Raw genomic sequence first — 26,795 nt, 5'->3', positions numbered from 1 at the left:
CAGTGGCAAATTTGTTCAGCCTGCGCGGCTAGAGCTCTGCACTGAGTGCCGCCTTGTCGATTTATGTAGGCCACTGCTGTCGTGTTGTCCGATATCACTCTGACAGCCAATCCTTCCAGGGTCACTTGAAAGGCCAGAAGCGCCTGAAACACCGCTTTCAACTCTAGGTGGTTGATGGACCACTCCGACTCCTCGGGTGTCCATAGACCCTGAGCATGCTTCCCCTTGCAATGTACGCCCCAGCCTCTCAGGCTGGCATCTGTCACCACTAGGCACCAATCGGGGAGCGCCAGCGGCATTCCTCGCCGCAGCATGCTGCCCGAGAGCCACCACTCCATGCTGAGTCGGGCCGCAGGGAGCCAAGAGAGTCTGCATTGGTAATCCTGAGATACTGGAGACCATCTTTGGAGTAGAGCATACTGTAGAGGTCTCAGGTGCGCTCTCGCCCAGGGCACCAGTTCCATGGTGGCCGTCATCGATCCAAGCAGCTGGACAATGTCCCAAGCTCGCGGGCGGGGCATCCTCAGGAGCAAACAAACCTGATTCTGAAGCTTGCACCGCCTTTGCTCGGGTAGGTACACATACCCCGAGGCTGTATCGAACTTGGCCCCCAAATATTCTAGAGACTGCGAGGGGGGTCAGGTGACTTTTGGCCAAATTGACGACCCAGCCGAGAGATTGAAGTACTAAGTCCACTCTGGCTATTACATGCTGACTCTCTGCAGCAGAGTTTACTCGAATGAGCCAGTCGTCCAGGTACGGGTGAACCCAAATACCCTCGCGCCTTAGAAAGGCAGCAACCACCACCATAACCTTCGAAAAGGTGCGGGGAGCTGTGGCGAGGCCAAAAGGCAAGGCCCGGAACTGGAAATGCTTTCCCATCACCGCAAACCTCAAACTTCTGGTGCAGCGGCCAAATTGGAATGTGCAAGTAAGCTTCTTTCAGGTCCAGAGACGTGAGAAACTCTCCTGGCTGTACCGCCGCAATGACGGAGCGCAGAGTTTCCATGTGAAAATGCCGCACTCTCAGGGACTTGTTTAATTCTTTTAAGTCCAGAATAGGGCGAAAAGACCCTCCTTTTCGCGGCACCACAAAGTAGATGGAGTAGCGGCCGCAGCCGTGTTCGGCGGGAGGTACCGGGGACACGGCCGCTATCTGAATCAGACCTTGTAAAGTCTCCTCTACCGCCGCCCGTTTGGTGGCAGAACCGCATCAGGACTCCACAAACACGTCTCTTACAAGGGCGTCGAATTCTATTCTGTAACCGTCTCTGATCAGGTCCAAGACCCACTGATCTGAGGAACTGTTGGCCCACTCCTCGGCAAAGAGGGAAAGACGTCCTCCGATGACAGGACTCGAGGAGCGGGCCGGCGCACCATCATTGAGAGGGTCGCCCCTGAACTCCAGGCCTTGAGCGAGTGGCTGTGGAACGTTTGTCCGAGCGAAAGGAGTTCCTCTGCTGAAAACGGACACGAGAAGTGAACCCAGCAGAACGCCCCGGGCGGTACCTTCAAGCTTCACAGAAGCGAGGTCTGTAAGAGGAGTGGAACGCCGCACCCTTAGAGGAAGGCCGAGGCCTATATTCGGGCAAGCGCTGGGGTTTAGCCTCACCCAGGCCCTTCACAATTTTCTCCAACTCCTCACCAAACAGGAGAAGGCCTTGAAAGGACAACTTCACCAACCTTTGCTTAGAAGCCATGTCCGCCGCCCAATGCTGTAGCCAAAGAAGACGGCGAGCCGCCACTGCTACTGCCATGTGTTTAGCCGAAGCTCTGACAATATCATAAAGGGCGTCAGCAAGAAAGGACAAGGTCGACTCCATCCGCGGTGCCACATCTGAAAAGGGCTCCGCTCCATCACTGGGCTGTTCCACTGCCTGTTGCAACCAAGCCAGGCAGGCTCTAGCAGCATAACAACTGCATGCAGACCCCCAAATAGTGAGACCTGCAATTTCAAATGACCGTTTAAGTGCTGATTCCAGTCTACGGTCTTGAATATCCTTCAGGGCAACACCTCCTTCAACAGGGAGGGTAGTTCTCTGTCACAGCTGTGACTAGGGCATCCACTTTAGGCATAGCAAAGCAAGCCATATGCTCCTCACTCAGAGGGTATAATTGCCCCATAGCCCTGGAAACTTTCAAAGGTCCCTCAGGGTCAGCCCATTGAGCCGAAATAAGCTCTTGGATGGAGTCATGCAAAGGAAAGGCTCGAGCAGGCTTTTTGGTACTAGCCATCCTAGGATTCACAGAGTAGGCTGTGCCACTGGCAGGGTCCTCAATAGAGAGCCTGCAGGGCATCAGAAATAAGCACTGGCAGCTCATCACGGTGGAAAAACCTCACCGCGGAGGGATCGTCCAGATCCTGAGTCACTTCTGCACCAGACTCTGGCTCCTCAGACCATGAAGGCCTGCCAGAGTCCTCCGAATCCTCACAGCCCGACCACGGGAGGGGGGTGGGGGGAGGAATGGAGGTGCAGCACTCTCTGAAGGGGAATGAGCCCTTCTGCGCTTCATATTCTGCCAATTATCAGGGAAAACGCCTCAGAGGGCATACCCAGGTTAGAATCCACCGGGGGGGGGGGGGGGGGGGGGGGGGGGGGCATTAGAAGAGGCCCATGCCGGGCTTTGTGGGAGAGCTCTTTTAAGCATGTATGCTTTATGCATTAATTAGACAAAATCAGGGGAGAAAAACTCACCCTGGGCACCCGGATCTCTGCCGGGGCTAGTAGCTCCTATATCAGCCTCACTCCGAGGCCTCCCCCCGGGCTCAGGACTCTCCGTCTCAGCGGGGGTCGCGCCATGTGGTAAATTCAAAATGGCGCCCGCTGCCAGCTCAGAGCACGAAGAATCATCGCTCGTCATGCTCGGGATGACTCTAACGTCTGTACAGCACAATTTACAGAGCCCCGCTGCTGATCTGCGCTTGCCACACTTGGAACAGCGCTTTACTGTCTCCGCAGCCATCGCCGAAAACGGCGGTAAAATTCAAATGGCAGTTTGCGCCCCGATCGCTGGGCCCACCCGGAGGAGTCAGAAAACATTCTTACCTCACTGGACCGAGTATCACAGCTCCGGTCCCACAGAAAAAGGCAAGGAAAAACCTCTGTTCCAGCGTCTAAGCGCTTTTTTTTTTTTTTTTTTTTAATGCTGTGAGGAAAGCAGAGGTAAATAGAACTCAGGAGGCTCAGGTGAGTGGGAAAGGCAGGGAAAGGGCGAACCTATGTGCCTTTAAAGTGAAGCTGCTATAGCCTCCAACACCCCTGCTAACAACTGGCAAAAGCACAGGAGCAACCTCCAGGCAGATTTTAGATGGAGCTCGAAGAAGCTGCAACCACTCTCCTAGGGGAGATAGAGAATACTGAAGAGAGGCAGTGGAGCAAGCTGGTATGAGGCATTGAAAAAAGTGTGCTCTCTATCTCCCTCTGCTGGTTGATGGACACAACCCATCTGTAATGGCTGCATCTGCTTGATGACAAGGAAGAGGGGCGCTTCTTAATGAAAGTGTTTGCTCAACTCCAACCAGAGTACGATTTAACTGGGCTGGATTTTTTCTTCTACCTCCAGTGCTGACATAGCCTGTAATGTGGGCCCCTTATACGTCAGCAAACACAAAGGCCCCAGGGGCCCTAAAAGTACTTTGGGCCCAGCATTCCACCATAAGAAGCTTGATATCGGCATTCTATAAGTGTATTCAGGGATATAAAATTGAGAAACGTTTTTATATGACAAGCTGGGAGACTGTCAGCAAACACTTGGTGTCCCGAAATGAACTGAGACAGTTGGCCTGGTACATAAGACGAATGCCTTGGCTCAGCTGCAAGAGACCAATGCTAAGATGTTTATGCGGTGGTATGTGACCCTCTTTGGTTGCAATACTTTTGAGGTGGGGGGTCTGAGTATTGCTGGAGGGGCTGCAAGGAGCAGGGTTCATACTTAAAACGTGGTTGACATGTCCTTACATTTTCTCATACTGGGATTACGTACTAGCGGATATTGAGGTCTTGGGGTTGCATCTGAGGAATACATCAAAACTGTGCTTATTACTCATGGGACTTCAACACTAAGTTTGATCAACAGAAAATGATAGCCAATTGCTTTTTGGTACCAAAATGTGTTATTGCATGGATGTCATCTTTGCCCCCTCTAGTAACCCAAATGCCAATAGACCGTGAACAGGAAATGAGATCCATTTAGATGGGAAAAAAAAGGGAATTTTCTGTATTTGTACAAATGTTGGAAATGAGCTGCGATTTTGGAATCTGTAAACATTAGTCACCCACTTAATCAGCATAAGAGGGTGATAAATGTATTCCCTAGTCCAATGATGGCAAACCTATGGCACACGTGCCAGAGAGGGCACACGCACCATTGCCTCAGCCAGTTCCAGCCCCCCACCCCGCCCTCTGAGCACCAGGGCCCACCTCCAAAATTTAAAAGTCATACCTGGTCGGGGTTAAGACGGCGTCGGCAGCAGCAGCAGTAGTGAAAAGCGTGCTGACTCGGCACGCCTTCAGCCTTCCCTTCTGTCTCTCAAGCTCTGGTCCCGCCCTCATTTCCTGTTTCCGCAAGGGCGGGATCAGAGCTCAGAGACAGGATGATATTTCAGAAAAAATGAAAGCAAACCAACAGCTCCATCGATAATCTAATTCTTCATAATGATAGAATTAGGTTTTGGGCACTTTTACAAGAGTAACAGCTTAATTATTTTCTTCCCCTCCAGGTTCCAACAACATCAAAGATATCATTGCTTGTTTGTAAAGTCATAAGAACTTTTTAGCATCATGAATAAATGACTTTCTTTTTGTTACAGATTATAGAAACATCCAACATACTGCCACAAAATGGCTAACAAAACTGCTTCCTCACCTGGCAAACACATTCCTTTTTTACTGCTCGCTCATATCTGTGTGTTTTGTACGATATCAACAGTTCTGTGTGGGCCTCATCAGCACTTTCATATGGGGACTCTGACCGTTCATCTGCTTGACCATCTGAGATCTGATAATGAAATACAAGTCACAATTTTTTCCATCTGGTTGAAAACACAAAAGCGCAACATTTTGTTCCAAAACAAGAGCATAAAATAGGGTATTACATGGCTTCAATACATGCAACAGTAACGCACAAAGTCACATCATATCTATGATAGAACAGTACCATGACACAGAATTACAGCACATATTTAATTTACTATTTGGGTATCTAACCCATCTTTACATTTTCTGTACTCAAAATAGGGTACAACTATCTATAACACATAACAATATATAGTAAAATTAAACAGAATACAACCTAGCACAAATTGCCATACAGTTATATAAAACCCTCAGAATATACTATTATACAGACAAAAAGTACCACCTTAATAAATCTGAAAAACACAAAAGCTCTTTACTAACATTCATATTTAAAAGCATAAATGTTTATGTGGATAAGAAATATTCTCATCAAAACACTAAATGAACAACCACATTATGCCAACCCCTTTTCTCTCCCCTCACTAACCCTATAATTAGCAGCCAAGATTAAAAGCTTAAGGAACATTCACATTTTAAGATGATTATTTTTTTTTTCTTTTTTATTAGCAAGCCCTAAAAGCAGAAGATTCCATAAAATTGGGTGTATAACAAACATGACCTATCATGTCATTAACCAAATCACTTAACAAGGGTACTTCATTTGGCATGGTTTTGGGAATGCTTTCAAATGCATATCTGTAGAAAAGAAAAGATGTAAACAGCAAGTGCATGTGGGTGACACTGATGGAAAGTAAGCAGATGATGCAAGCATGTGAAGAGTGTGGGTGGCATAGAAGTGTGTCATGAGTTTGTCTTGTCTATAGGTATGCAAGGTATGTGAATGGGGTGATATGGATATCTGTGGATGCCAGAATCAGAAATACCTGGAGAGTTGAGGTGAATGTGAGCAAGTGTGGGGGCATAAAAGTATGTGGTTGTGTGTGACTTTAGAAGCTATCCTAGTGTCATCCATTCCCAGCTGCTTCAGCTATTTTTGCATGTTGCAATAGGCCAAAGTGATAGGAGGGTGCAGGACTTCTGGAATAGAGCATAGGTCTGCTGCTGAAAGCAAATGGGAATGTCTATCTAGAACTTTCAGTTCCCGAAAACACTTGAATTTGAAACATCAAGATAGTCGCCCAAGTTTTTCACATTTTCTTGATGTCTCTTTCACAGAATTACTGTGCCTGCGGATGGGTGATGAGACATCATTCCTTCTATATAATTATCTCTAATATATCATTTCTTGGAAAGTATAAAAAAACTTCTTTGGCTGATCTCAATAGTCCTTAAAATACATAGGGATTGGAGGAAGTGACGTCACCGCTGGCAATGGCAGCCTAACTTCTTAGCTCCCGCTCCTCGCTGCTATAAAAAGCTATCATTGGCTACCATCAGCTATTTTTGCTGCTCCAAAACATTTCTGGTTGGCAACGATCGTCAGACGGTATGAGCAAAGCGCACTCAGCGCAAAATAAAGACTCAGAGAAGTCAGCGGGCTGAATAAGACCCCAAAGCGCCACGAGGCAATGGCACAGGCCTTGCCCTCTGACTCGGCCTTATCGCTGGCGGAATCGTGGAGGCCCCCCGCAAAAAAAGTTGTCTCGGGCGAACTCAGACAGATTCTGTCGGGAATCCAAGAGGACATCCAAAAGTCGAAAGAAGAAATATTAGACAAAATGGAAGTGCTTAGCACGGATCTCCGCGAGCTGGGGGGACGAGTGGAAGAAGCCGAATTTCGGCTGGATGAGCATGCGGACACTACAGTGGGGGAAATAAGTATTTGATCCCTTGCTGATTTTGTAAGTTTGCCCACTGACAAAGACATGAGCAGCCCATAATTGAAGGGTAGGTTATTGGTAACAGTGAGAGATAGCACATCACAAATTAAATCCGGAAAATCACATTGTGGAAAGTATATGAATTTATTTGCATTCTGCAGAGGGAAATAAGTATTTGATCCCCCACCAACCAGTAAGAGATCTGGCCCCTACAGACCAGGTAGATGCTCCAAATCAACTCGTTACCTGCATGACAGACAGCTGTCGGCAATGGTCACCTGTATGAAAGACACCTGTCCACAGACTCAGTGAATCAGTCAGACTCTAACCTCTACAAAATGGCCAAGAGCAAGGAGCTGTCTAAGGATGTCAGGGACAAGATCATACACCTGCACAAGGCTGGAATGGGCTACAAAACCATCAGTAAGACGCTGGGCGAGAAGGAGACAACTGTTGGTGCCATAGTAAGAAAATGGAAGAAGTACAAAATGACTGTCAATCGACAAAGATCTGGGGCTCCACGCAAAATCTCACCTCGTGGGGTATCCTTGATCATGAGGAAGGTTAGAAATCAGCCTACAACTACAAGGGGGGAACTTGTCAATGATCTCAAGGCAGCTGGGACCACTGTCACCACGAAAACCATTGGTAACACATTACGACATAACGGATTGCAATCCTGCAGTGCCCGCAAGGTCCCCCTGCTCCGGAAGGCACATGTGACGGCCCGTCTGAAGTTTGCCAGTGAACACCTGGATGATGCCGAGAGTGATTGGGAGAAGGTGCTGTGGTCAGATGAGACAAAAATTGAGCTCTTTGGCATGAACTCAACTCGCCGTGTTTGGAGGAAGAGAAATGCTGCCTATGACCCAAAGAACACCGTCCCCACTGTCAAGCATGGAGGTGGAAATGTTATGTTTTGGGGGTGTTTCTCTGCTAAGGGCACAGGACTACTTCACCGCATCAATGGGAGAATGGATGGGGCCATGTACCGTACAATTCTGAGTGACAACCTCCTTCCCTCCGCCAGGGCCTTAAAAATGGGTCGTGGCTGGGTCTTCCAGCACGACAATGACCCAAAACATACAGCCAAGGCAACAAAGGAGTGGCTCAGGAAGAAGCACATTAGGGTCATGGAGTGGCCTAGCCAGTCACCAGACCTTAATCCCATTGAAAACTTATGGAGGGAGCTGAAGCTGCGAGTTGCCAAGCGACAGCCCAGAACTCTTAATGATTTAGAGATGATCTGCAAAGAGGAGTGGACCAAAATTCCTCCTGACATGTGTGCAAACCTCATCATCAACTACAGAAGACCTCTGACCGCTGTGCTTGCCAACAAGGGTTTTGCCACCAAGTATTAGGTCTTGTTTGCCAGAGGGATTAAATACTTATTTCCCTCTGCAGAATGCAAATAAATTCATATACTTTCCACAATGTGATTTTCCGGATTTAGTTTGTGATGTGCTATCTCTCACTGTTACCAATAACCTACCCTTCAATTATGGGCTGCTCATGTCTTTGTCAGTGGGCAAACTTACAAAATCAGCAAGGGATCAAATACTTATTTCCCCCACTGTAACTGCTCACGAGGCACAAATACAGGAACTGGATCAAAAAACGAAAGATTTGGCCAATAAATTGGACGACTTAGAAAATCGGGGCAGGAGGAACAACCTCCGATTCCGCAGAGTTCCAAACCATATGTGCAACCCTGATGGGGACCGAGGCGGCAGCAGAGAGAATTGATTTGGACAGAGCTCACAGAGCCCTGGGTCCGCGTCAGGAGACTAGAGCGCAAGACATCATCGTACGATTTCACAAATATGAAATAAAAGAACAAATTCTTGCCTGTGCTCGGAAGAAACAGAACTTGGAGTTTGGAGGAGCCAAGATAATGGTGTACCAAGATCTTTCCCAGTTCACGCTGCAGCAGAGATGACTTTTGAAGCCAGCTCTGGATGTCTTAATCAAGGAGAAGCTCACTTACAGATGGGGCTTCCCTTTTTCACTGAACTTTACGATTAAAGGGGCCAGATACAGGGTTTGCTCCCTAACTGAAGCCTGGGCGTCCTTGTATGCAGCAGGTCTGGTGAGCTCGAGGGCGCCCACGACGAAAGCAAAACTACAAAAATGGCAGCGGGTCCCCGCATCCAACAAGCGAAGCAACCCGAAGCAAAAAGCGACAGTGGAGGGGACTTGAATGCTGATGTGCTGGCTCAATCGGGGCTAGCCACTTGAGTTCCTTACTTCTGCGGAAATCGGATGGAAGACGGATACATTTGTGGTACCAAGGGGACCTTGATTATAGAGTTTCTCAGATTGCTGTGTTTCAAGTTCATTTTGATGTATTATGGTCAATGGGGGGGGGGGGGGTGTCTGCATGTGTATTTTCCTTTCAGCGGGTGGGGGGATATCCTCAAAAGGGAGATACTTATAAGGAGTGAGGTCTTACATTAGTACTGTGAGAGGGGTAACTAATGGAGTAATATGAAGAGATGTGACATGTATATAAGTTTTTGTTTTTTTTTTTAAATGGATCTGTTTAGATGAGATTTTGGATCTGATGGCAGCATGGTAAAGGTTGTGTGTGGGGGGGGGGGGGGGGGAGTTAGACCTGCCTGAAATACAGTGGGTTACTTTCTCTCTTCCCACTCGGAGGGAATGTACCTTCGGGTTGGTGACTGGAGATGGGGGAATGGGGGGGGGGGGGGGGGGGCTCGGACTGGTACAATGTAGGAGGAAGGGGGTGAGGGTGAGGACTGTGGGTTGGTATGCTTTGCTCGTTTTGCTTAACTTTATGATTCAGTTATGAGTACAGATCTTAAAATTTTGTCTTACAATGTGAAAGGACTGAATATGCCACAAAAAAGGCAGAAATTATTCAAAGAGCTCCACCAGTTAGGGGCTCACATAGTTTTGTTGCAGGAGACGCACCTCCACCGGAAGCATGAAAGACTCCTCTCCCATTCTAAATATCCCAGGTCCTTTTTTGCCTCCTCAACTGAGGGACCCAAAAAACGCGGGGTGGTGGTGTTGTTTCATGAGTCCGTACAAGCCCAAATAGTAAAGATCAAAAGGGACCCAGGCGGGCGTTTTCTGTTTTTACACATAGTAATAGACCAAATGGACATAACCCTAGCTTGTATATACGCTCCGAATGACCACCAGGGGGCTTTCTACACCAAAACAAAGAACATCTTAGCTACATTTGCTCAGGGATCTATAATAATGGGGGGCGACTTCAACGGAGTTATGGATCCGGTTTTAGACCGGTCTGGGTCTGCGCAGCCCATGGGCACCCGGGATGCCTTAGCGTTGGGATCCTTGGCCACCTCCCTGGGGACCCTAGACGTGTGGCGATTGAACCATACACGTGTGAGAGACTATACATATTACTCAGCAGTGCATGCCTCATACTCACGTATCGATTATATTTTTCTCGATGTAGCTTTAACTGAGCAGGGGCCAAGCGCGGGTATTGGCAGTGTGACTCTGCCCGACCACGCCCCAGTTTGGGTCATATTGCCAACAATCAAGGCGGAGATTAAAGACAAAAGATGGGCATTTAATGCCACCGTGCTACAGGAGGCCTGTAAGAAAGTGCTGAGAGAGTATTTGGAGATCAATAGGAAGTCGGGGCCGCTCCTTAGTGTGTGTTGTGTGGGACGCCATGAAGGTAGTGTCGAGAGGCTATTTTTTACAGCTGGCCAGCAAGAGAGCTAGGATTCTTAGAAAACAAGTGGCCCAATGTATAGATAGGATCAAGAATTTAGAAGCTCACCATAAGGCCGGCGGCTCCTCAACTACGTTGGAGGAGCTGCGAGCCCAGCGCCTTCAGCTGGACTCTATCTACTCTGAACATTTAAGCCAACTACAATCCAGATCGAAAGTTTACTCCTATGAATTTTCCAACAAGGCAGGAGGCCTTCTGGCCCTGCGGCTGCGTAGGAGAAAAGTAGAAAGGGCGGTAACTCATATCCGGGAGGGGGCATGTTGAATACATCGGATGCTATTAGGCGGCGATTTGGTGATTTTTATCAGGAGTTATATGCTCGTGAAATAAACCCCTCTGCAGACTCCATTGCAGACTACATAGCGGAGACTGACTTAGCATCCCTGACATGCCAGCAACGTGCCACTCTGGACGAACCGGTCACCCCACTTGAAATACACAAAGCTATTCAGCATTTACCATCTGGTAAGTCCTCTGGGCTGGATGGACTCCCTAATGAGTTCTATAAGAAATTTGCCCCTGAATCGGCTTCACTCTTGGCTGATCTGTTTAACCAAATAGGGCGGGGGGAGTCTTTACCAGCCTCCATGTTAGAGGCCTGGATAGCAGTATTACCAAAGCCAGATAAAGACCATACGGAATGCGGGTCCTATCGCCCTATATCTGTCCTAAACGCAGACGTCAAAATCTTAGCCAAAGTCTTAGCTAATAGACTAGCCCCCTTGCTCCCAGCGATTATCCACCCTGATCAGGTGGGTTTCGTTTCCTATAGAAAAGCAATGGACAACACGAGGCGAGTAGTAGATCTAATGTATTTGGCGAAAAAAATGCGAAGGCCTATGTGTCTCCTTAGCCTAGACGCTGAAAAGGCCTTCGATAGGGTGCATTGGCCATTCATGTACAAAGTGATGGAGACCTTCGGGATAGGACCCCAGTTTTGTAGGTGGATTCAAGCATTCTATACCTCGCCTAGAGCATGTATCAGCTTGAATAGGGGCTATTCTGACTTCTTCACCCTACAGAGGCACTAGGCAGGGATGCCCTCTCTCCCCGTTGTTGTTTGCTATGGTTATGGAACCTTTTGCTTCTAGGGTAAGATCCAACCCGGGGATCACTGGCATTATAATAGCGGGGAGATTACATAAACTGGCCCTCTTTGCAGATGACGTGCTACTGTCCCTCACTCGCCCTTTAACATCTTTCCCTGAGCTATTGCATGATATTGAACTATATTCGGCAGTCTCAGGGTTTAAAGTAAATATGTCCAAACCTGAGGCCCTAAACGTGACCCTCACAGAGGACCTGGTGGAAACCTTAAAGTCCACAAATGCTTTTCGGTGGGCTAATGGGAGCATTCGTTACTTGGGGGTGAGCATCACTGCTAGTCTCCCTGATCTCTTCACAGCAAATTACAAAGGCCTGGGCCGGGTTCTTACTGCAGATATGGAAAGGTGGGGAGACATTGCACTCTCCTGGTTTGGCCGTATTGCAGCAGTCAAGTTGAACATATTACCACGCTTATTGTACTTATTTCAGGCTCTTCCGATCCCGCTGCCCCGTAAATTTCTTGCTGCACTGCAAGATCGTATTGTGCATTTTATTTGGGCTGGCAAACGTCCACGGCTAGCACGGGCCTTCTTGTACCAGGATAGGAAAAAAGGAGGGTTTGGGGTCCCCAACCTGGTTTGGTATTACAGAGCAGCTCAGGCGCGTGCGGCTGTGGAATGGTTCCAGGCCTACCCTGATAGGCAATGGGTGGATCTGAAGCAGTTCACATTGGGCACAAGACCACTGGGGGCGTTAATGTGGCTACTGAGGTCCGTTAGGTCATTAGAAGAGGGTTTGTGCCCCTCTATATACGTTACCCTGTCTAACTGGGATAGTCTTTTCCCGCATCGTCAATGCTCACTGTCGCGTTTATCTCCTATAGCATATAATCCATTATTTTTCCCGGGGACAGAGAGAGGCACATTCACTAGATGGTACGAGGGAGGTCTGCGAACATGGGGGCAACTGTTTGCAGGAAAGTCCCTCCTGTCTTATACAGAAATTCAACAGCAGTTCCCGACAGTGGTGACCGATAAGTATGCATATCTCCAACTCACTCACTTCCTTAAGACAAAAGCAATTCAGGAAGTATTGCACAGGGAGCAATTAGCCCTTGAACAAATTTGTGAGGAACCGGCTACGACCACAGGGTTGATATCCCGTTTACATTGCATCATTACTCAACAAACACCCCGTTATATACTTCACAGGAAGGGTTGGCAGAGGGACCTGGGTATTGAACTACAGGATACGGAATGGGAGAGGATTGAACGAGTGGCGGCGGGGGTGTCGTCTCGTGTACCATTCAAAAAAAATGCCATTAAAGTCCTATTTAGGAGGTATATGACACCAGAGCGTTTACAACGTATTTATCCTACCTTGTCTGGGCAGTGCTGGAGGGGATGTGGTGTGAAGGGATCCATGGGGCATATTTGGTGGAACTGTAGGAAAATTAGGGCTTTCTGGAAAGCGGTTCGTAGTAGACTGCAGGTATGGTTGGGAACTCAGATTCCATGGCACCCCACCATCTTTTTGTTCTCAACAAATGTAGCGGGTCTCTCACCCAATCAACAAACTTTGATGTGCTATGCCACCTGTGCAGCTCGAATTGTTATAGCGGCCTGTTGGAAACAGACTGCGATTCCACCATTAACTCGGTGGCTTTGAAAACTGGGATATGTCTGTGAGATGGAAAGGCTTATAGCTGAGCGGAGCAACCATACAAACAGATGGCACTTGATTTGGGACCCCTTTATCATACATAATTCAGAAGCTGATTCATACAACCAGTCCGATTGGGACGAGGGAGGTGGGGGCAGGGGTAGTGGGGGGGAGGGGGGTATGTTTGACTCCTAATGTAAAAGTTCTCAAACAAATTTGAAGTTTCGAAAGGTTCGATTCTTATTTTTCTTTCTGCTCTGGTACGGAGGTAACTTGGTGACTGATATGGATCTCCTACGAGAGTATTGAGATTTTAGTTATGTTTGGAGAGGCCCAAAATGTAACTTACGACTTCTGATATCACATACTGCTCTGGCTGTAAAGATACTTTTGCTTGATCAGTTGGAAGACTATCATTTGTTAATAAAGACTTCATACAAATAAAAAAAAAAATACATAGGGATTGATCATTGTTAGATGAATGTTCCTTCCATTCAAGCTTTTTAAATAAGAATGCATTTTAAAACACACCCAAAGGACGAAAATCAATATAAATGTTTCACTTTTCTGTTGTTTTTTTTGTTTGTTTTGACTCATTAAAGGCAGGCTTATGTAAAAAGAATGTTAATAGTCTAATTAGATAACATGAATATGCTTATCAATGTAACTATCGAATTTGTAGCAGTCGAAGAATTTTAATCTGTTTAGTCTCGATAGCCAGACTGGATGAACCATGCAGGTCTTTATCTGCCATCTTCTACTATGTTACTATTAGCTCCTACATTTAAACGAGTCTAAGATAAAACTTAAGACATTTCACTTCTCACAGCTACCCTTTAGATAAGGTGCTATACTGAAGACATTTCTTATTAATCCATGACATTTCTGTTTAAAGTCGAGATTCAAAAGCTGGAGGGGGAGCAGAAGTTAAATAAACACCTCTAATTTATTCCCACGAAAATTATCAAAAAAACCTTATTTAAAAAAAAAATATATATATATTTTTTAAATGAAATACAAAATGGTTCTAGACAATTTTTTAAGTCAATGTCATAAAAACAACATTCTTTTACAACACTTAAAAGAAACTAAAAGCTTATTTATTCAGAAATGCTCTTCAATAACACATGTACTTTTGTTTATTGCTCCAGGATAGTCAGACCTGCTTCCTCCATTTGAATGTCATAGAATTTCTATCAGTATATGTGTGATCTGTTTAATGATTAGTGATCTGTTTTTCCTTATGTTTTTACATTTTTAGTTTTTGTATTCATACATTTTATTATGTATGTGCTCTTGTTACCCTCTTAGAATGGAAAACAACAGAGGGTATAAATTTTAAGTAAATGAAATAGAAGGAATAAAATAGCCCACGGGTAACCATGGCACCAAATACCTAATGTCTAACCTGGTAGCCCTGGAGAAAAACACACCTTATGACCTAAGTCTTTAGATCCAGTTGTGATATAGCTCTATTGCAAAAGTAACTAACAATGTAGCTCTAGATGTTATCAAAAATAGTTTAAAATGTGTAACAAACACAAACTCTCCACAAAGACATCTTTCAATCGCTCACCAGTATAAATATCATAAACCTGAGCTAGCACAGCTTCTCTGGGAATCTGAAATACTTACATGAAGAAGTGTTCTTTCATATTATTCAATATAAATTCATAACTATTTTAGGACACTGTGGAATTTGGTGAATGGTTAATTTTAGTCTAGAATATTTCAGAAAAAATATTCATTTAATAGTAGAAAATGCTGAGACTCACTTTCTCTTATCAGCCTTTTTCCTGACCCCAGAAAGGACACTATGTAGATTGACTGCTTTTGGGAGTTTGAAAGACCCCAGGCACCAGACACATTTCTAAAGATTAACCATTACTAATGAATGATGTTACGTTTTGACCCTTAAGTTCCAAAGTGACTCATTTATAGTTAAGAAAGTATCATTTGTTATAGTCATGGAACTGGCCATTTCTATTCAGTTTAACCCTGATTTTTGTATTTTGTTACCCTTGAATAGAATGTATTCATTCTCTCATCTGTGGGTTAGGCTATAAAAAGGTATCCATTTTGAATCTTTGTTTAGAATAGACTACCAGGAACATTTTCCACTTTACTCCATTTTCTGTTCAATAACTGCACCTGACACAAATTCTGATAGTAAATCTATTCCAACAGCGAACTCTTTAGCTGATATTTTCTATGACAAAAATACAAACTTTCTGCCTGTTCTTTCTAGGGACGTTATCACAAGCTATACTGTATGTTGGATCCTCTTCTGATTCTCTAAATTCTCAGCCTGTTGCAGGCACTAGTACTTGAACCTGTTTCCAGTTGCAGACCCTATTGTCATGGCTCGGGGTACGTGAGAACTTGGACCACAGTCGGGTTTACGCTGCCAATCCAACCGAAAAGCTACGTGGGGCCCAACTGGCGAGTCACGTCTTGGCAAAGATCAGACCAGACAGTGGCTCACAAGAGAGCTCTTGGAGAGTGGCTCACAAGAGAGCTCTTTGGGGCTGGCAAGACAGAGACGAGGGCAGGGAGTAGTTTGAACCAGGTTAAAGCCACAAACTGGAACAAGGCTGGAACAAGAGTGAGGACACAGACTGAAACGAGGTTACATCTCACTCTAGACTTATATACCAATAGAAAGGAAGTGATGACATCAGTCATAAGTACATAAAGTATTGCACACGCTGGGACAGACAAAAGGTCCATCAAGCCCAGCATTCTGTTTCCAACAGTAGCCAATCCAAGTCACAAATACCTGAAAAAATCCCAAAAAAGCTCAATACATTTTATGCTGCTTTATAAGCAGTGGCTTTTCCCCAAGTCAATTTAATAATGGTCTATGGACTTTTCCCTATAGGAAGCCGTCCATTTTTAAACTCCACTAAGCTAACAGCCTTTACCACATTCTCTGGCAAAGAATTCCAGAGTTTAATTACAAGTTGAGTGAAGAAAAACTTTCTCCAGTTCGTATTAAATTTACTACTTTGTAGCTTCATCGCATGCCCCCTAGTCCTAGTATTTTTGGAAAGAGTAAACAAACGATTCACATCTACCCATTCCACTCCACTCATTATTTTATAGACCTCTATCATAGCTCCCCTCAGCCGTCTCTTCTCCAAGCTGAAGAGCCCTAGACATTTCAGCCCTTCCTTATAGGGAAGTCGCCCCATCCCCTTTATCATTTTCGTCGCCCTTCTCTGTACCTTTTCTAATTCCACTATATCTTTTTTGAAATGCAGCGACCAGAATTGAACACAATATTAGAGGTGCGGTCGCACTATGGACCGATACACAAAGGCATTATAACATCTTCACTTTTATTTTCCTTTCCTAATAATACCTAATATTCTATTTGCTTTCTTAGCCAAGGCAGCACACTGAGCAGAAGGTTTCAACTTATCGATGACGACACCTAGATCCTTTTTTCGGTTGGTGACTCCTAAAGTGGAACCTTGCATTATGTAGATATAACTCGGGTTCCTCTTTCCCACATGCATCACTTTGAACTTGCTCACATTAAATGTCATCTGCCATTTAGACGCCCAGTCGCCCAGTTTCGTAAGGTCCTCTTGTAATTTTTCACAATCCTCCAGCGATTTAACAACTTTGAATAACTTTGTGTCGTCACTAGTTACTCCCATCTCTAGGCCATTTATAAATATGTTAAAAAGCAGCGGTCCCAGAGGAACTCCACTACCTACCCTTTTCCATTGAGAACATTCAGCATTTAACCCTACTCTGTTTTCTATCCTTTAGCCAGTTTTTCATCCACAATAGGACACTACCTCCTATCCCATGACAATCCATTTTCCTCTTCTGTCAAATGCCTTTTCAAAATCCAGATACACAATATCAACCGGCTCACCTTTATCCACATGTTTGTTCACCCCTCAAAGAAATGTAAGATTGGTGAGAGAAGATCTCCCTTCACTAAATCCATGCTGGCTTTGTCTCATTAATCCATGCTTTTGAATACGCTCTGTAATTTTGTTCTTTATAATAGTCTCATTTTGACCGGCACCGACGTCAGACTCACCGGTCTATAATTTCCTGGATCCCCTCTGGAACCTTTTTTAAATATCGGCGTTACATGGACTACACTCCAATCTTCCAGTACCACTCTCAATTTTTTAAGATAAATTACATATTACTAAAAATAGTTCTGCCAGTTCATTTTTCAGTTCTATCAGTACTCTGACAAATTGAAGAGTAGCAAATTTCCCAGACCAGATGGTATTCATCCCAAATTGCCCCATTACATCCTCTAGGTTTACAGAGATTTCATTCAGTTTCTCCAACATGTTAGCTTCGTTACCATTTCTGGCACTGGTATCTTTCCCAAATCTTCCTCGGTGAAGACCGAAGCAATGAATTCATTTAATCTCTCCGTTATGGGTTTGTCATCCCTGATCAACCATTATACCCGTTGGTCAGATAGCAGTCCAACCGATTCTTTTGCCGGCTTCTTGCTTTTTATATGCCTAAAAAATTTCTACTATGTGTTTTGGCTTCCAACGCAATCTTTTTTTCAAAGTCCCTCTTTGCCTTTATCAGCGCTTTGCATTTAACTTGACATTCCTTATGCTGTTTCTTATTAATTTCAGTTGGTTCCTTCTTCCATTTTTTGAAGGATTTTCTTTTATCTGTAATAGCTTCCTTCACCTTACCTTTTAACCATGTTGGCTGTCGTTTGGTCTTCCTCTCTCCTTTTTAACAAATGGAATGGTATTTTTGAACAGCACCAACGCCTGATGTAAATTTTTGACCCTCACAGCTGCTCCTCTAAGTTTTTCTTTTCACTGTTCTTCTCATTTTATCATAGTCTCCTTTTTGAAAGTTAAACATTAACGCATTGCATTTCCTGATTATACTTACTCCAAAGCTAATATCAAATATGACCATATTATGATCACTGTTATCAAGCGGCCCTATCACCATTACCTCCTGCACCAGATCATGCGCTCCACTAAGGACTAGGTCCAGAATTTTTTCCTTCTCTTCTTGGCTCCCATACCAGCTGCTCAAAAAACAATCCTTGATTTCATCAAGGAATTGTATCTCTCTAGCATGCCCTGATGTTATATTTACCTAGTCAATATCGGGGTAATTGAAATCACCCATTATTATTGTGCTGTCCAGTTTGTTAGCCTCCCTAATTTATGATAACATTTCTGCATCCGTCTGTTCATCCTGGCCAGGAGGACGGTAGTACACTCCTATCACTATCTTTTTCCCCTTTACACATAGAATTTCAATCTACAGGGATTCCAAGATGTGTTTTGTTTCCTGCAGAATTTTCAATCTATTTGATTCAAGGCCCTCCTTAACATACAATGCTACCCCTCCACCAATTTGATCCACCCTATCACTACGATATAATTTATACCCCGGTTAACAGTGTCCCACTGGTTATCCTCCTTCCACCAGGTCTCCGAGTTGCCTATTATATCTAGTTTTTCACATAGTGCAATACATTCTAACTCTTCCATCTTATTTCTTAGGCTTCTGACATTTGCATATAGACATTCCAAACTATGTTTGTTGTTCCTATTTATATCGTGCTCAGTACTTGACAGTATTAATTTCCAATCTTTTCTCTGATTTTTATTTAAGGACACCTGATCTACTACGGTCTCTTTTGCAACCTCACTATCAGGATACCCTATCTTCCCCACTTTGGTGATATCTTTAAAAGATACCTTATTCTGAACCATGTGCTTCTGAGCAACTGTCAGCCATCCCCAGTCTCTAGTTTAAAAGCTGCTATAGCTCCCTTTTAAACGCCGATGCCAGCAGCCTGGTCATACCCTGGTTAAGGCGGAGCCTGTCCTTTCGAAATAGGCTCCCCCTTTCCCAGAATGTTGCCCAGTTCCTAACAAATCTAAACCCTCCTCCCTGCATTGAGACTCCAGAGCTCTGCCTGTCTCTTGGGCCCTGTGTGTGGCCCAAGAAAATGCTACCTTAGAGGTTCTGGATTTGAGCTTTCTACCTAAGTGCCTAAATTTGGCTTCCAGAACCTCGCTCCAACATTTTCCTGTCATTGGTAGCCACATGTACCAAGACAGCTGGCTCCTCCCCAGCATTATCTAAAATCCTATCTAGGTGATACGTGAAGTCCGCCAACTTCGCACCAGGCACGCAAGTCACCAGGCGATCCTCACGTCCACCAGCCACCCAGCTATCTACATGCCTAATAATCGAATCACCCACTACAACAGCTGTCCTAACCCTTCCCACCTGGGCAGTAGCCCCTGGAGACATCCTCAATGCGAGAGGATATTGCAATCTCTGGTGTGCTGGGTCCTGTCTACAGGATTACTTCCAGCCTCACCAGGGTGATGTTCTCCTTCTAGGAGGCCTCTCTCCTCCAAGGCACCAAAGGGGCTGCTAGACTGGAGGTAGGACTTCTCTATACCATCCCTGAAGGCCTCCTCTATGTACCTCTCTGTCTCCCTCAGCTCCTCCAAGTCTGCTACTCTAGCCTCAAGAGAACGTACTGTGAGAGCTAAGAGCTCTTTTCACCGAGCACACACATACGATATCTCACCAAATGGGAGATAATCATACATGTGACACTCAATGCAAAATACTGGATAGCACCCCTCTCACTGCTGGACTATTGACTGCATCTTAATATTATAGAGTTTGCTTCTTAGAAACTAATTAAATGTAATTCAGACTCTAATGAAAACTCCCCTCTTGTTGTCTTAATTAGAATAATTGACTATAAATGAAGAGTTGGGTTAGGGATGGGTGGGAATGAGGACTGAACTGGGCTCTTCTTTGCCTTCTAGAGACTGTTAATGCTGTGAGAGAAACTTCACGTTTTAAACCTCTTGCAGGGCTATAAAGGAAGTGCAGAGTTTCCAGGAGGTAAATCGGAATTCTGGAATGGAATGCTGCTGGAAACCAGAGAAAACAGGTGAGGGGTGTGACATCTATGTTCGCTCCAAAAGTATCATCACCATAAGAGTCACTTCGTGTGCACTGGATCCGATACCATCTTCTTGTAAAGCGAATGCTACATACCTGTAGAAGGTATTCTCCGAGGACAGCAGGCTGATTGTTCTCACTGATGGGTGACGTCCACGGCAGCCCCTCCAATCGGAATCTTCACTAGCAAAAGCCTTTGCTAGCCCTCGCGCGCCGATGCGCGGCCGTCTTCCCGCCCGAAACCGGCTCGTGCCGGCCAGTCTCATATGTAGCAAGACAAAGAGAAGGGAAGACACAACTCCAAAAGGGGAGGCGGGCGGGTTTGTGAGAACAATCAGCCTGCTGTCCTCGGAGAATACCTTCTACAGGTATGTAGCATTCGCTTTCTCCGAGGACAAGCAGGCTGATTGTTCTCACAAACCCGCCCGCCTCCCCTTTTGGAGTTGTGTCTTCCCTGATGGGGTATCCCTAGCCCCCAGGCTCACTCAAAACAACAAACATGGTCAATTGGACCTCGCAACGGCGACGACATAACTGAGATTGACCTAACAATTTTTCCAACTAACTGAGAGTGTAGCCTGGAACAGAAAAAACATGGGCCTAGGGGGCTGGAGTTGGATTCTAAACCCCGAACAGATTCTGAAGCACTGAGTGCCCGAACCGACTGTCGCGTCGGGTATCCTGCTGCAGGCAGTAATGACATGTGAATGTGTGGACAGAAGACCACGTTACAGCTTTGCAAATCTCTTCAATAGTGGCTGACTTCAAGTGGGCTACCGACGCTGCCATGGCTCTAACATTATGAGCCGTGACATGACCCTCAAGAGCCAGCCCTGGTACCGGAGGGGAAGGGCGCAACAGCTCTCCGAGGATCTCTGGGAAAACGGCCCGGAGACTCTCGTGCAGAGCGGCTGTGGAGAAAGACGTGGAAGCCGATGCAGGTGTCGATGTCAGAGTCTGTTCCGGGCGTGGAGGCTGTTCCGGGCTGTCCATAGTGGAGCGCATCGACACCTCTTGAACAGAGGGTGAGCGGTCCTCTCGGTGCCGATGCCTATTGGGTGCCGACTCCCTCGGCGACCCAGAGCTCTCGGTGCTGATACGGGAAGGGGACCGGTGTCGATGCTTCTTCGACTTTTTGGAACGAAGCATGTCACCGGAGCTTCCCAGCACCGACGAGGAGGACATAGAATCCAGCCGTCGCTTCCTCGGGGCCGAAGGTCGGTCTCGGGGGGGCTGTACCGCAGGAGCCCTCAGGGTAGGGGGAGACCCACCCGAAGGCTCACCGCCACCAGCAGGGGAATGGATAGCCCTCACCTGCACTCCAGTCGGAGCACCACCGTCCGACGACATCAGCAGAAGTGGAGGTCCCGGTACCACTGATGCCGACGCAGACTTCCGATGTCTCAGCCCCGATGCAGAGGGTCGATGCCTCAATGCAGTCGCGGCCGAAGGTCTGGACGCTGTCGACGTCGATGCACTCGATACTCCCGGTGCCGATGCCGATGAAGAGCCCGAGAACAAAACGTTCCACTGGGCCAATCTCGCTACCTGAGTCCGCTTTTGTAAAAGGGCACACAGACTACAAGCCTGCGGGCGGTGCCCAGCCCCCAGACACTGAAGACACGACGCGTGCCTGTCAGTGAGCGAGATTACCCGGGCGCACTGGGTGCACTTCTTGAAGCCGCTGGGAGACTTTGATGACATGGGCGGAAAAATCACGCCGGCGAGATCTAAACTCGTGATTGCGTAAGGCACCAAAAAGAGGGGAAGAAAAATTCGACCCGAGGCCTCAAAAGGGCCTACCCCGAAGACGAAAAGAAACTTACCGGGGCAAAAACTGAAAATAGAGGAAAGGGAAAAAGACCGAAAAGGTCTTCTTCCGAAATCCTTTTTTTTTTTTTTTTTCTGTAGCGAAAAGTCAAAAGAGACGCGCGAGGTCAACTTAAGGGGCGCGAACGGCGTAACACGACCGTACCGAGCGCGGACAAAAGAAGACTGGCCGGCACGAGCCGGTTTCGGGCGGGAAGACGGCCGCGCATGCGCGGTGCGCATCGGCGCGAGGGCTAGCAAAGGCTTTTGCTAGTGAAGATTCCGATTGGAGGGGCTGCCGTGGACGTCACCCATCAGTGAGAACAAGCAGCCTGCTTGTCCTCGGAGAATAAATTTGGCACTCTCAACCTTCTTCCCTATTTGCTTATTCTGGTGAATAGTAGCCTTACCTCCGGTCATGTTCTTCCACATTGGAATCAGCTGTAGTTAGGCCCTTTTTCAAATAATCCTCCTTAGATCCATTTGTTCCAGCTATCATCTGGTTTCCAATCACTTTTTTCTTTTGAAGGTTGTTGAAAAAAATAGCTTTTACCCAATTAAGTCAATTCAGATAAGGTTCTGGCCCTCCACCCTATTCATTCAGGTTTCAAACCATGCTGCAGTACAGAGACAATCACATCCATCCTAAGCAAAGTTTATTACCATCTGGATCAGGTCCAAATCACTCTGGCAATCTCACAACTTCTGAGCCGCTTTTGACTAGTTGAGCACTCTACTGTTGTCCAGATTACATAACCTGGAATTATCTGGTACTGTACTGGCCTAGTTCCAGTTGTTTTTAACAGACGGCTCCTTCTGTATTATTACATCACTAACCAAGTCCACCAATAAACCTTTGTCTTGTGGTGTGCAGCAAAATCTATTCTCTCTCCACTTCTGTTCAATCTTTTTCTAGATTCTATGGCTACTGTTTATTCAAGAATCTGGCATAACTTTCCACCAATGACATTCTGTTGCTTCACCATCCGGATTATCCTGATATTGCTCCTCTTCAGTGTTGTATCAGGTCAGTGACTAGCTGATCATCATTTGGTCCTGAACCTTGGCAAGATGGCGGACTGCTGCTGGCTGTCTAGCCACCTTTCATAACCCTCTAATACTCTACAAACTACACTTCCATGAATGGCTGAAGGCAAAGGTGAGGCACATGAGAGAAAATGGGTGAAGGCAAAGGTGAGGCACATGAGAGAGAGAAAATGGGTGAAGGCAAAGGTGAGGCACATGAGAGAGAGAAAATGGGTGAAGGCAAAGGTGAGGCACATGAGAGAGAGAAAATGGGTGAAGGCAAAGGTGAGGCACACGAGAGAGAAAATGGGTGAAGGCAAAGGTGAGGCACACGAGAGAGAAAATGGGTGAAGGCAAAGGTGAGGCACACGAGAGAGAAAATGGGTGAATGCAAAGGTGGGGCAAATAAGAGAGAAAATGGGTGAATGCAAAGGTGGGGCAAATAAGAGAGAAAATGGGTGAATGCAAAGGTGGGGCAAATAGAGAGAAAATGGGTGAATGCAAAGGTGGGGCAAATGAGAGAGAATGGGTGAATGCAAAGGTGGGGCAAATGAGAGAGAATGTGTGAAGGCTATACACCAACTTTAATAGTGAGGGTAAAAATGTGAAAATGATACCGACTGGATAAATGTAACACCAGGAAATGCTAGGGAGGTAAAATTCCTGGATGAAATCATGGATTGCTTTTTGGAGCAGCTGGTTGAGGAGCCAACAAGAGGAGAAAGAATTCTAGACCTAGTCCTTAAAGCGCATGATCAGGTGCAGGGAAATCCAACACTTTAGCATTTAACTTTCAAAAAGGAGACCATGATAAAATGAGAATGGTTTTAAAAAAAAAAACAAAAACAAAAAAAAAACAACAACTTGAGGAGCAGATGCGAAGTCAAAAATTTACGTCAGGCGTAGATGATGTTCAAAAATACCATCCTGGAAGCCCAAGCCAGATATATTCCATGAGTTAAAAAAAAAAGGAAGAAAGGCCAAATGACAGCCAGAATAGTTAAAAAGTGAAGTGATGCTATTAGAGTTAAAAAAAAAAAAAAAAAAAAAAAAATCCTTCAGAAAATGGAAGAAGGATCCAAATAAAAATAATAGGAAACAGCACAAGGAATAGCAAGTCAAATACAAAGCCCTGATAAGGAAGGCAAAGAGAGACTATGAAAAGAAGACTGTGTTGGAGGCAAAAAACACATAGTAAAACCTTTTTTTAGGTATATTAGAAGCATGAAGCCAGCAAAAGAATCAGTTGAACCGCTAAATGACCGAGGGGTAAAAGGGGCATTCAGGGAAGACAAGGCCACAATGGAGAGATTAAATGAATTCTTTGCTTCAGTCTTCACTATGGAAGATGTGGGAGAGATACTGGTGCCAGAAATGGTGTTCAATGCAGACGAGTCAGAGAAACTGAATCAAATCTTTGTAAACCTGGAAGATATAATGGGTCAATTTGACAAATTGAGAGTAGCAAATCTCCTGAACCGGACAGTATACATCCCTAGAGTATTGATAGAACTGAAAAATGAAGTTGCAGAACCATTGATAGTAATATGTCATTTATCTTTAAAATCAAGCATGGTACCAGAAGATTCGAGGGTGGCCAAGTAACGTCGATTTTTAAAAGTGTTCTAGAGGTGATCCAAGAAATTATAGACCGGTGAGCCTGATGTGGGTGCTGGACAAAATGGTAGAGACTATTATCAATAAAAAAAATTACAAAGCATATGCATAAGCATGGATTAATAAGACAAAGCCCACATGGATTTAGTGAAGGGAAATCTTGATTCACCAATCTACTACATTTCTTTGAAGGTTTGATCGAACATGTGGATAAAGGTGAGCCGGTTGATATTGTGTATCTGGATTTTTGAAAATTGGAAAGTCATGAGATGGGAGGTAGTGTTCTATTGTTTATTAAAAACTGATTAAAAGTTAGAAAACAAGAGAGTAGGGCTAAATGGTCAGTATTCCCAATGGATAAGGGTAAATAGTGGGGTCCCGTAGGGGTCTGTACTAGGACTGCTGCTTTTTTAACATACTTATAAATGGAGATGGTAAAACTAGTGAGGCAATTAAACTTGCTGATGACACAAAGTTATTCAAAGTTGTTAAATTGCAAGAGGATTGTGAAAAATTGCAAGACGGCCTTACGAGAGTGGGAATCCAAATGGCAGATGACGGTTAATGTGAGGAAGTGTAAAGTGATGCATGTGGGAAAGACTAACCCAAACTATAGCTACACGATACAAGGTTCCCCATTAGGAGTCACTGATCAGGAAAAGAATCTAGGTGTCATCGTTGATATGTTGAAACCCTTTGATCAGTGTGGCGGCGACTAAGAAAGCAAATAGAACGTTAGGTATTATTAGGAAAGGAATAGAAAAGAAAACCGAGGACGATATAATACCTTTATATTGCTCCATGGTACGACCGCACCTAAAGTACTGTAAGCAATTCTGTTTACCGCATCTCAAAAAAGATATACTGGAATTAGAAAAGGTACAGAGAAGGGTGACAAAAATGATAAAGGGGATAGGATGACTTCCCTATGAGAAAAGCTAAAATGGATAAGGCTCTTCAGCTTGGAGAAAAGATGGATGAAGGGAGATATGATAGAGGTCTAAATTTAAGAGTGGAGTACAACAGATAGACATGACTCACTTGTTTACTCTTTCCAAAAATACTAGGACTATGGGGCACGCAATGAAGCTACAAAATAATCATTTTAAAATGAATCTGAGAAAATATTTCTTCATTCATGTAATTAAACTCTGGAGTTTGTTGCCAGAGAATGTTGTAAAAGCAGTTAGCTTGAAAAAAGGTTTGGATAACTTCCTAAAAGAAAAGTCCTTAAGCCATTATTAACATGGCCTTGGGGAAAATCCACTGCTTATTTCTAGGATTTCTAGGTTGGCTAGATCTCCTTACAATGACATGCTAGGTACATGGAAACGTTACATCGACGATATATTCATTGTGTGGTATGGTAGTATCGAACAATTACAGTCATTCCATAGTTGGCTGAATCAATGTCATGCCAGAATCCAATTTACTTTAACGTGGTCAGAATCCAAGATACATTTCCTTGATGTTGAGATTCTCCTTGTAGAGAAGCAATTTATTACCAATGTATTTGTTAAGAGCACTGACCGGAACACTTTTTTAGAATACAGTAGTTGCCATCCCAAAGCATTAAAACGAAGTCTTCCATTTTCTCAGTTTCTCCGCTTCAAGCGGATCTGTACTACAGATGCCGATTACAAGGCACATTCTGAATCTTTTGGCTCTAAATTGTTGCAGAGAAATTATCCACATAAAACCATCAAGAGAGCCTACACCAGAGCCAAGTACAACAATAGAGAATTACTGCTCCAATCTCCACCACGGACACAACATGATGGACAAATTATGACTTTTGTGACAAGATACACTCCGGGTGGAGAGGCTACTGCTGCTATTATTCGCCGCCATTGGGACATTATTAAAGCACACCCAGTGTTCACAAATTACAACATCAGGACGGCATTTTCACGTTCCAAAAATCTGAAAGAAATTTTAAGTCCAGCGGTTTTACCTATGGTTCCCATTGACAACGCAGGCAACTTTGGCCACTTTAAATGCATGAAACCTCGTTGTAAAACATGCCCCACAACCATTGAAGGGACAGATTTCGTCTGTAACGGCATGAGTTATAAATTAAAGTGCAGAACTACATGCCGATCCACGGGCATCATTTACTACATCAAATGTCCATGTGACAAATAC

At 45.1% G+C, this 26,795-nt stretch overlaps 1 protein-coding gene across 1 annotated transcript in view; it reads right to left on the bottom strand.

Moving 5' to 3' along the window:
* NSD2 (nuclear receptor binding SET domain protein 2) overlaps window positions 1-26,795 on the bottom strand; it is a 505,993-nt gene that overhangs the window by 266,744 nt on the left and 212,454 nt on the right. The window contains exon 11 of the mRNA XM_030191106.1: window positions 4,867-4,998. Within this exon, the coding sequence (XP_030046966.1) occupies window positions 4,867-4,998 (132 nt within the window). The remainder of the gene's footprint in view (window positions 1-4,866; window positions 4,999-26,795) is intronic.

This window comes from Microcaecilia unicolor, chromosome 2, assembly GCF_901765095.1.
Source record: "Microcaecilia unicolor chromosome 2, aMicUni1.1, whole genome shotgun sequence".
NCBI lineage: Eukaryota > Metazoa > Chordata > Amphibia > Gymnophiona > Siphonopidae > Microcaecilia > Microcaecilia unicolor.
The sequence above is the reverse complement of the archived record's forward strand: the minus strand, read 5'-3'. Positions and strand labels throughout refer to the sequence as shown.